Source organism: Nicotiana attenuata, unplaced genomic scaffold, assembly GCF_001879085.1.
Source record: "Nicotiana attenuata strain UT unplaced genomic scaffold, NIATTr2, whole genome shotgun sequence".
Classification (NCBI taxonomy): domain Eukaryota; kingdom Viridiplantae; phylum Streptophyta; class Magnoliopsida; order Solanales; family Solanaceae; genus Nicotiana; species Nicotiana attenuata.
The window spans coordinates 209098-220241 of NW_017671152.1; the positions used below are offsets into that span (position 1 = coordinate 209098).

General features: G+C 35.8%; 2 protein-coding genes across 2 annotated transcripts; one reads left to right on the forward strand and one right to left on the reverse strand.

The window, feature by feature from the left end:
- Positions 1–541: 541 nt before the first annotated feature.
- Positions 542–3562, forward strand: LOC109206280 (meiotic recombination protein SPO11-2). The gene is given in 10 exon segments (XM_019369091.1): positions 542–619; positions 871–954; positions 1374–1503; positions 1597–1734; positions 1834–1922; positions 2455–2583; positions 2659–2753; positions 2883–2945; positions 3024–3100; positions 3181–3562. Coding segments are annotated over 10 exon segments (1230 nt in total). The 3' UTR covers positions 3528–3562.
- Positions 3563–3865: 303 nt separating this feature from the next.
- On the reverse strand, positions 3866–8896 carry LOC109206286. The gene is made up of 11 exons (XM_019369097.1): positions 8641–8896; positions 7725–7809; positions 7338–7414; positions 7216–7243; positions 7039–7132; positions 6884–6950; positions 6372–6456; positions 5473–5654; positions 4717–4944; positions 4516–4629; positions 3866–4363 (listed from the first exon to the last, which is right to left on the reverse strand). The coding sequence occupies exons 1-11, from the start codon at positions 8716–8718 to the stop codon at positions 4298–4300; spliced, it is 1104 nt and encodes a 367-aa protein (XP_019224642.1). The 5' UTR covers positions 8719–8896; the 3' UTR covers positions 3866–4297.
- Between the last annotated feature and the right edge of the window lie 2248 nt (positions 8897–11144).

Below are 11144 nucleotides of genomic sequence, written 5' to 3' on the forward strand. Positions count from 1 at the left end.
TTTCATGTAAAGATAAATATGAGCGAAAACACTGTTCAAAACCCGAAAAATACGCCAGTATATTATGCTGGAGTTCCAGCATAAGTATACTTGAACTTCAGCATATTATACTGGAGTTCCAGGATAACTATGTTGGCACTCCAGCATAATACGATGGAGTTCCAGCATAAGTACACTAGAACTCCAGCATAATATACTGGAGTTCCAGCAAAGTATACCGGTCCAGTATAATATGTTGGAAGTTCATACACAAGTGCTCGAATCTCCAGTATATTATGCTGGAACTTTCCGTGTGTTGGAGTTCCAACATAATATGCTGGAAGTTCATACACAGGTGTACCGAACTCCAGTATATTATGCTGGACCGGTCTCTGTTGCAGCAAAATAGTGGATATTTTTCATTGACTTGGTAAACGCTGACTATTTTTGAATGACCAGTCCCAAAACTGGCTAGACCGTGCTATTTTTAGTATATAAACGGTTAGCCCCACCCGCGGATTCAAATTTCAGATTTACCGCGAAAACCTTACCATTTGAAGCTATGGGAGAACTATGCAGATCAACCATTTTCTTCTCCGATCAACACCTCTGTTATGCCGATATTCTTCCTCCTTCACAGGTAACTTTCTCTCCACCACAATCAGAATTTGTAAATTAATAGCAATATTGAAATGTATGAATCACCTCATTTAGAAGTTTAATTAAGTCGAAAACGATTGACATTTTTGTTTTCTAATTTTATATTTCAGAGTAATTATAGCGCTTTCGTAATCCATTATAAAAAGTTAAACTGTTAGAATCGAAACTTAAACAATTTCATTATTTTAGCATGTCGTTTGTTTTATCATCAAATCGGATTTATGTGTTCAGGTCCGAGGTCGAATTGAAGTTGCGGTCCTCAATTTTCTGAAAGCCCTAAGTTCGAACTCTCCGTCTATTTCCGATCTATCACTGGTACGAAATTCTACTTTTTTCGAAACGAAATGTCACTATAACTTGCAATTTTAGCCTACTTCATATGTGTATCGTACGTAAACATCATTAGCTTCTTTGAATCTAATAATGAAATTCAAAATAAGTTAATTTATCCATTATGATTGTGATTTCCCGAACAGTTCGGGATGTCTATTTTCATGAAGAGGAAAAATTGAACAAAAACACAAGGGAAATGAAACTGCGTGCCAAAATTTGAACTATAATGTAGCAATTGTGACAGATTTAGTTGTGAACCTTTATTGTATTGCCTTAAATACAAATTATTTACCAGTATCAGGAAGAAATGGGCCTCAGAAACGGATATAGATAATTTATATAGTCGAACACAACCAGATCGAGTTTGAGTTGTAGTTAATAGTTTGCAGTCTATGTGACAGATCAGTAGAAATTCCAGCAATAGCAGAGTGAGCCGGGGGTTACTGACCGGTGATACATGGATCTTCCTGTCCCATTCGTTTTGCACGCGATCATTAATGAGAGAGAATAGTGCCAAGTCCTTCATAAGAGGTAAAAGAATGCCAATCTCTTTCCAACAGAAAGAAAAATTACTTACTGCAGTCTGCACAAATTAATAATGCTGGCTAAGTTTCTGTCATAAAGTTTGGAAGGTTATGGAAATGTGCTACCAAATTCTGGTCCAGGATAAGAGGGTGACTCAGAGAGAGCTATATTACAAGCTACTCTGTGATTCACCAGATTATTTCACTTCTCAATTGCAGGTTAATAGGACCATCCAAGGTCAATGCTGATTCGTCTTTCTTTTCGTCATTTCTGAATTATGATTTGTGTGTTTGGTTGATTTTGAAACGGGGTCTTCATTTACCTTATGGAGAACAGACTTGGTGGCCTTGCTTCGGTGCAGCCGTTATAGCCTTGGAATAATGGCATCTAGCAGAGGGGCAATAGCGGGCCGTTTATTGTTGCAGGTACTATTCTTAACCCTTCAGTTGTAATTTCAGCTGTTCATATATGTGCTGCTCTGCTTCCGCTCTTCAGAATCCATATTTTATTTGATCAAAAGCTTAGCATTATTAGCTTAACTTGGCCTGTAACAGTAACACTATCTGTCGTTTTGGAATCAAATGGGCCTAATAAAGCAAAGGGGATATAGAGAATCCATATAGACAATCTCTACTTGTTGGGAATTGAGACATAATAGGTTGATGTCTTTCTATAGGAGCCTCTAGTCAAACTTTTAATGTTTCCAAGTTTCTATAGTTGGTAAAAGTTAGCTGCTTTTGTCTGTGTAAGATAAACTATATTGCTTTGTTTTATTCTGATTTTGTGCGAACAATCAAGGAACTTAAGACTTACGTGTACAAGTCATTAAGTTTCCCATTTAAGCTATGGTCAAGGATTTGAGTAGGTTGTTATCCAACACTTAGAACTTTGGTACTTCTTTTTTCCAAAGATGGATTAGTGACTTATGTTTGCTCACTTCTTTAACCACTGAGAAAGGAGCCAAACAAGGAGGTTGTTGACTGCTCCACCTGTGGATCGTCCGGATATGCTATATCTGGAGACTTAGAATTGTTGGAAAAATTGGCCATGGAAACAGATGCACGATACATCATTGTGGTGGAGAAGGTATTATTTTTGTCACTTTCTGAAAACTTTACACTACTGATTTTGCAAGAAACTAAAAGTAGTTCTACTTTTTAGCATGCCATATTCCAGCGACTGGCTGAGGATCGTGTATTCAATCAAATCCCATGTATTCTAATCACAGCCAAGGGATTCCCTGATATTGCCACTAGGTGAGGTGAATAGTTAAGCATATAGTATATCATCTTCAAAGACAACTCCTTTTACCTGAAGTTCCAGCTCACAGAACTATTGTCCATTCAAATATTAACTTACATATTCTAATCTCAAAATACTTTCAGGTTTCTGCTTCATCGAATCTGTCGGACATTCCCCAATTTGCCAGTCCTGGGGTTTGTTGACTGGTATAAATGACTTCACTAGTGTTGCCACCACATTAGATGCAGACCAACGTTCTTACATATAGAATTGTGATTTTTAAGGAATCCGGCTGGACTAGCAATTCTTTGCACCTTCAAATTTGGAAGCATAGGGATGGGACTTGAAGCGTACAGATATGGTGCTCGTTTCTCTTATAGTTTTGTTGAATCATGTGTCCTTGGTATCTTATACGAGTCTATTTCTCTACATGTATTTTAGCTTGCAATGTCAAGTGGCTAGGACTGCGAAAGAATGATATTGATCAACTTGTACCCGAAGAATCTTTGGTCCCTTTGAAACCACGAGATCTGCAGATTGCCAAGAGCTTAATGTCATCAGAGATTCTGCAGGTATGAATCCAGTTAATTTGGAAACGTCCTTCTTAATCCAGTTTTCGGCTTAATAGTCACAAAATTACTGATTTTTAGCAGGATAGTTACAAAGAAGAGGTTGCAACAATGGTTCAGAGTGGTCAAAGGGCAGAGATTGAAGCTCTTTATTATCATGGATATGATTACTTGGTGAAGTTCCTAGCGACGAAAATAGTGCAAGCTAATTACCTCTGATAATTCCCTCTCTTCCAAACAAACAAATACTGAAAAGATATACTATTTCCCGAATTGAAAGCTCTACCTCAGCCATGTCGGAAGTTCAAAATTTGAAAATCTACTCCTAAAAATTGAAAACGTTACGTCTCTCATATGCAATGGCTTGGTTATTTCCTGCTGCTCTCTTCTGTTTACTCTACAGTAATCAGCAGGGCGTCAACTCTGAGGCTTTACATTCACTCCAATATTGAGATATCTAAGTTTAGCGCATTTGATTGGGCGACCTGGCGACATAGTTCACGCAATCAACTACTATAGAGACAACAAACCGGAGAGCCAATAACTCATCTCTCATCTATGTGTGCAATAACTTTAACAATTTATAAAGGTGTAACAATCAAATAATTGGGCATCTGTTCATAATACAACTTACATTGACCTTTATACTGACATCTATTCCTTGGCCCATAACAGACAAATGATAAATAACCCAAGAAAAAGGTTTAAAGTAAAACTTAAAAAAAAAAAAAAACAGGGAGGAATGTAGTGGTACGGAAATAGAAGGAAGAAAAGAAAAAAGAACAAGGAAAGCTTGGCGAATGAAGAAAAGTCTGCCTAAATGCCGTACTTTGAGCTCCGAAAATGCAATGCTGCTTCCTATATCTCAGCAAACAAAATGAAAATTAAGTGGAAGACTCAAAATCTCCCACCTAATTGTTTTACTATCAACCTAGTCTCGGTGGCCATCTACATTTCGTCACAGCTAATCCCAGCAAAGGAAAAAAAATTCAGGCCCTCTTTACAGAAAGAGACACTCTCTTTCCCTCCACTGAGAACTTGTCACTGCCTTCAAGCTGCATACAAGGAAACAAGTCATTTGAGCATGCTAAATGAAAAATGAAAAAAGATTATTGAAAAGACAGAACGAATGATATCTCCTGCCAAAAGACACTACAAGATTGCATGGCTTACAGAAGGCAAGTCTGCTAATGAAAATGTACTTTACCTTGCGCTTCAAAAAACCAAGTGCCTCTTTTTTAGTGAAACTACACAAAAGATCTGAAGATTGTTCATCAATTAGCACTTTAAGCTGCTTCAGCTTTAAAGAGTTCCCAGGTGCCTGGAGTGTCGGATATCAATGAAGGGAAGTCAAGACATGACTTTGAATAAATTACTTAAATCAGTGACAAAAATAATCTAAAGAAACCTGTTTCAAGAGCCGTTTGCACAATTTCTTCAGCTTCAATTTTGGTTCATCATTTTTGGCTGGGTGACTGATTTCTTCATATTCTGCTTCCATGGGAGGGTTCGACTCAGAAGAATCTTCTTCATCGCTATCATCAAAGGACGTCTTTTTCCCCTCGAAGTAGCAACCAGCAACCTTCTTTGGCCGGTCTTTGATACCCAGTCCTTGTTTTCCAGTCGTGGCTGTATTCTGCAGTAGAAAGACATTGTCATTATATTTCTAGATGAACTTCTCCAATGCTAATACACATCACCAGAAAATATCAGCAAGGAAGCTAATCAGAAAAGATTCATATCAGTATAATAAAAAAACTGCAACCTACTAATAACTAAATCAGTATACACCTTGCACTTGCATTTGTTACCTAGACAATGTATCTTATAGTGTTCCAATTAGTCTATGTAAGAAGTCAGATCCTGATAATATTTGCCAGCATTACAGTTAGGAGGATATAGATGTATTAGGTGAAGTTAGTAAAGATACCATACATAAGGCACTTAAACTTTAAACTTCATTAGAAGTAGTGTTACATTATTCTCCGAAGATTGAGGAACAAGAAGAGATCTATTAAGAGAAAGATTTATTCTAGAGAAAATCTTAACAGTTACATCCAATCACAAACTACACGAAAGTTATGTTGCGGGGCCAGTGACAGTTCAAGTCATTATGCAATTAGAAAGTAAAACCTATGATTCTTCGAATGGTCAGAAAGCATACTTGCACAAGGTTATAGAGATTTTCTTGATCCTCCTCGTGAAATGTGGTCCTCTCACTGAAGTCTCGCATCGTCTCGGACGAAGATGACTTTTTTCTCCGAGCTTGACTTCCAAGAAATCCTCCTGAGACAAATCCATTTTTATAGCCCCACCATTCTGGGGGAACACCTTGATCTTCATTCCCTGGCAAAAGGAATTATTTTAGTAAACAATCAGCAGCCAATAAGGAAAGTGGGTGCATCTGACAGGACAGCATAAACTTATATCTGAAAGCCCAACCAGGTATCACAAGTATCAAAACCCATTTCATATCAACATATCCTTATTAAACATATGCACAGACAGTAACACACTTGCGAACATACACCCCCACAACGATCCCACCACCCTGCAAGAAAACGAAATGTATAGACTCGATAGAGAAACAGGAGCTACGATTCAGGTCAGACAGAGATTAGTATTTATTCGTATTTTCAAAATCTCCTTCCACCAATCACTGATCTCCCCACTCCCATCACCCAGACCAAAAAAAGAAAGCCTTGATATACTAATAGCTTTGAGTGGAAACTAACACAGCAAGAAAATATCTAGTAGATTAGAGGAGGTCTCCTTATCCTGTTCACTGAGATGATTATGGCTTGTTATCTTGGAACTTGGAAGTCCTTAGTGGATGATAATTAGGAAATAGCTACTCCGCAGTAGTGTAGGAAATTACTGATTCTAGAGCAGGATTTGCACTCTTCTCCCTCCTTTTTCTTTGGCACTCCTCTCCCTCTTAAAAACATGTTTATAAACAGCAACATTAAATTTGACCCAACGCATTTCCGCATGCACATGCTTATTTCATAATTCAAATGGGTCAGGCAGCCTAACTGCTCAAATAACATATCTCGAACTTACATGCATCATCTGCAACAATAATAGTCTCCGCTGTATCTGCTACCTTATGATCATCATTTGTCGGAGAAGTCTTTGTCTTTTTGACCTACACAACATGCAAATATGGCTAAGCAGAACACAAAATTATAGAAGAAATAGCCAAAAGGAGCGTGAATTACAAACTTTGAGTCAAATAAGGCTCAAGCATGAGCAAGTGAGTGCATTCTTTTTAACATAATGGTCAATTTGCAAATGTAATCATATAAGAGAATAAGCTGATCCTGTCCCAAGTCAACCATTAAATCATATAATAAGAAAACAAAATTCCTAGTTTTTATGGAAGAAGTATACAGGTTTTGAATGAACAAATACCCTAAAAATATTCTGCTTATTGACTGTGAATTGCAAAAACAAAATTATAACATCCTAGTAGGCTCAGATATAACATCAGAGTACATTGCTGGTGAACTTGTTATAGCCCTAATCAGTATCCATATAGTGGAAACATCACTTTCATGCAAAAGTAAACTTACAAGAATTCCTTCAAGATCCTGCGCTGAATATGAGTGCACAAGCTTTCCTCTTTCCCTTCTCTTATATCTGGTGCACAGAAAAATGAAAAATTGGTTTTTCGTTACAATGTGTTCCAGCTCACCACATGTGAAGAAGCATATACCGACAAACTTACCTTCCTTGAGGCCGAGTAACCTTAGCTACAGTCTCTTGTTCTCCATTAGAAGATCCTGTTTTCGTGTCATTTTGCACGTCTTTTTTCTCTTTTACTGTTAGAAGCACCCGAAAAATTTCATACAACAGAAAGAAATGGTTTATCTATAACTTAAGAATGATTTCCAATTCAATGTACCTTCATCATTGTTGATTTCAGCTGTTTGCTGCCAAATAATGAAAATAGATGTTAGTCATATAGCACATTAGGAAACAAACTTGGTGAATACAATACAACTCAAAGTTGAAGAAGAGAGTTACCACTTTTAATCTTTTAAGGATACTATCAAACTGCGCAGTATCAAACGCCCATTCATTTGGCTTTTCTGTACCGATACCTATTCCATAATTCAGAAATAAAACCAGCTAAGCATTTACTTCTAAAAATAAAATATAAGGAAGATAACAACATTTCTTTCAATTTCACTTACTACCTATAATGCTAAGGAGGTCTTATTTTGTTCCCTTGCCTCCCATTATCTATCCTATGCTAAGGAGTTCTTATTTTGCTCCCTTTCCTAAGATTATCTTTCCTTATCCCCCCTCCCCCAACCAACCCATGAGAGAGAGATGTTTTCCTCCTCTATTGCAGCCATGCAACAAAACAGGTTACTAAATCGAGATGCGATAAGGCAATCCATTAAAAACCTGCAGTGTCTTGTTTGTTCTGTACTCTGACATATCCTTTGATTCCTTGCTTGTTCTTGCCCAAGCCTTCTCCTTCTTCCCATCCCTGTTAACCACATTTCATGCATATTAGAAATATATATATATATATTTAACGGAAATTGCAGAGTAATTAGCTCAAGTACAAGCGGATATACAACAAAAGAAATCGAATATAGTGAATCAGTTTATAATCATAGTTCCATTATTGGCAATTAACTCCATCAAATATACAGATCACAGAAAAAACTTCAGAAACTTCAGAATCAAAAACTATATATCCTACATTTAGTCAGTCTCAAAATCAAAAGTCCAGGACCACTCGCTTGATATCCTTCATTTCTCATAATTACAAAATTTATGAACATTAAAAGAACCAAAAGCCGTCAGCTTCAATATTACTATGCACACAGGGGAATTCCCAGAAACATTACTCCCTACGTCCCAATTTAAGCAGCACACTTACAAAATTTTCACTTTAATATAAATGAGATGATTTAAAGACACACAAATGTTTACAGCATTTTTTAGACCACAAGTTTAAAAGTCTTTCTTTCTTAAACTGCATGGCCAATCAAACAAGGACACATAAATTCCTATGGAGGGAGTAATACTTATTAATAAAAAGTATATCATCACCTTCAACTCAAGCAATTTTGCCTGCTGCGCACATATTTAATTCTTCTGTTAATTCATTACATGTAAAACAAAATAATATTTTTCGTCTCTTTTGGTACACGCACATGAAAATTCATCAATTTTAAAACTGAAATGACACGGATCAAATAAAAAATCACATATATAAGAAAAAAATTCAAGTTTTGCAACAAAATTGAGCTCATTTTATATAAATCCGGCAATTCGAGGCGTATGTGAAAGAAAAATGAAAATAACAAACCATTTGTTTCATGAGACGGAAGGCGGCGGACTTTCTGGCGACTCCGACATAGCAAACGGGAGCTTCCGGCGCCGCCATAGCTGATTAATCGGAGATAAAAATCGTGCCTTTTGTAACACCTCTGTTCCTCTCTAGTCTTACAGTAAACGAGTTTCAAAACCAGAGAGGAAGAGAGGGTTGGTGAAAGAGAAAAGAGGGTTTTAGAGCAAGCAGCTCCGAGACCTAATACTCTGGATTCTGGAATTGAAGCAAAGATCCGTTACCGTTTGATTGGGCCAAAGGCTGAAAGTGGTGATTTTAAGACCCATTAGGTTTGGCCCAAATAATAAAGAGAAACTTTCGGAAACCACTATGTTTTAATGGTTATTAGCTAATAGTAGTTATCATTTACTATATTATTTCCTATAGCTATGTTCTCAGATTTTTTAGAGTGTATTCGATGTATTTAAGCTACTGTATTCATGAATACAGTAGCATTTCTAGGCGTGAAACAGGGGATTACAGCTAGACAGATTTTTGTATTCGACTGTATTCACGGCGTGAAACAGGGGATTACAGCTAGACAGATTATTGTATTCGACTGTATTCACGATATGTATTTGTGAATACAATAACGTAAATAGCGCAATTCATGGCCTATTCAGTTGTTTTAAACGGAAAGTGAATCAATTAACATAATAGACTCCTAATATAACTCAACAAACTCAAACACACAAAATTTGTTTTTTCACTTATAAAAAAAATTCTCAACCGAAAAATACCCCAAAAATATAGCAATCTTCAGAGAAAATATGCTGAATATTTTTCCCAACCGATAAATACAACAAAAACAGAGCAATTTGAATACATATATACATCTGAATACATAAATTATATTCATTAAAAAATATATGAATACATTCATGGAATACAACGAGACAATGAATATAATGAAATACATGTAATACAGCGAGATACATTGAAATACAATTAAAAAAAGACAATGAATACAATGAAATACATGGAAATACAGCGAGATACATTAAAATACATTAAAAATATATTAACAAAATCTTCAAGTTACTCAGCCCCAAACTAAAAAGGAACCCCATGTTCCATCATATTCCATCATAGCCACCAAACCATTCATTTCTTCCGATTTTCATGGTAATATAGTATAAAATCAAATTAAAATAAGAAGGCTTAGGTAGAAGGAATTGGTCAACTCCATCACTCCGTCCCATAGGTTTGATTGTATTTGTACGGAGGACATCATAGCTGCCATGGCGATTACCTTAGGGTTTAAGCTTTAGATTTGTAGATTTTCTTCTCTCATGAATAGTACTAGAGCTGCTCTAAATTTGGACTACTGGGGAAAGAAGTGTTGGCTCTTTCGTTCTGTAGGAGAGACTTGGTAATATAAATTTCAGATTGAGAGTCAAAGCTGCCCGTATCGATCTGTATTTGGGAGAATCATGGTTGTATTCATGGAGAAAGACTGGAGTTGAGAGAGAGAGGGGAGAGAAAAATATGAAAGAATGAGAAAAAAAAAATAATATAATGCGTATTTTATGGCTTAAGAGTAGGAGGTGACCATAAATAGATATTTGGCTATAAAAATCAAAAGGTAGTTGTGGAATATAATTTTTTAAAAGGGTATTTATTTAAAATAAATAAGGTATCAACCTTTGCTATAGGAGGTAAAAATTCCAATAATAAAAGGTTGGCCCATAATTCGGGATGTCTAATGGGATATTTACAAAAATAGCCAACCCGTATTTACTGTTTACATTTCCTAACCGGTAATACATAAATTATACGTTGATTATACACAGTCATACATATATTATATATAAATTATATATATTAGTTTAAGTTGTTGGAGGGCGACTATTTAAATAATCTTCATGTCTAACTTTGCATTGGAAAGCTCGAAATTGACCCAATAAGCTTAGGGGTATTATCACTTCTAGCCCGCGCCGGAAACTATTTACATTGATTAGCCGAAAAAAGTGTATAAAATTTATTTAATTTTTATATACAACATACAGTGTGTGTGTGTGTGCGTGTATATATATATATATATATATATATATATATATATATATAGCTATTATTTTGAGATCGGCTTATGAGAGAACAGACTGTAGAGTTGGCCCAAATGATTAAAAAAATTGGCCCATAATGATTTCTTTTGCGTTACTTTTTTTTTTTTTACTATTAATCAAAAATATCTTTTGCTTTACATCATAAATGAAAAAAGAAAAAATAGAAATGATATCAGGTAGCCATTCTAAAGGGATATTATTTAAGAATTAGTTAGTGCGTCATGAATTTTAGTTTTTCAGTTCAAATTATCGGGACATAAATATTCTGAATTATCCCGAAGTTAATGTTTTTAGTATAAAGTTTCAAGACAAAATAAGTACTGGCTAATCTTTACATACCATATCTGAAAAATAGCTATCTGTGCACTTGCCCCAAAGAAAAAGTTACTTTCCATCTATTTGGACAAAACTTAGAGC

Coding starts and splice junctions, on each gene's coding strand:
- LOC109206286 (XM_019369097.1), bottom strand. CDS start 8,718: ATGGCGGCGCCGGAAGCTCCCGTTTGCTATGTCGGAGTCGCCAGAAAG. Junction 6,951..7,038: donor GTTACTCGGCCTCAAGGAAG/GTAAGTTTGTCG, acceptor TCTGTGCACCAG/ATATAAGAGAAGGGAAAGAG. Junction 5,655..6,371: donor TATTGTTGCAGATGATGCAT/GTAAGTTCGAGA, acceptor TCCTTTTGCCAG/GGAATGAAGATCAAGGTGTT.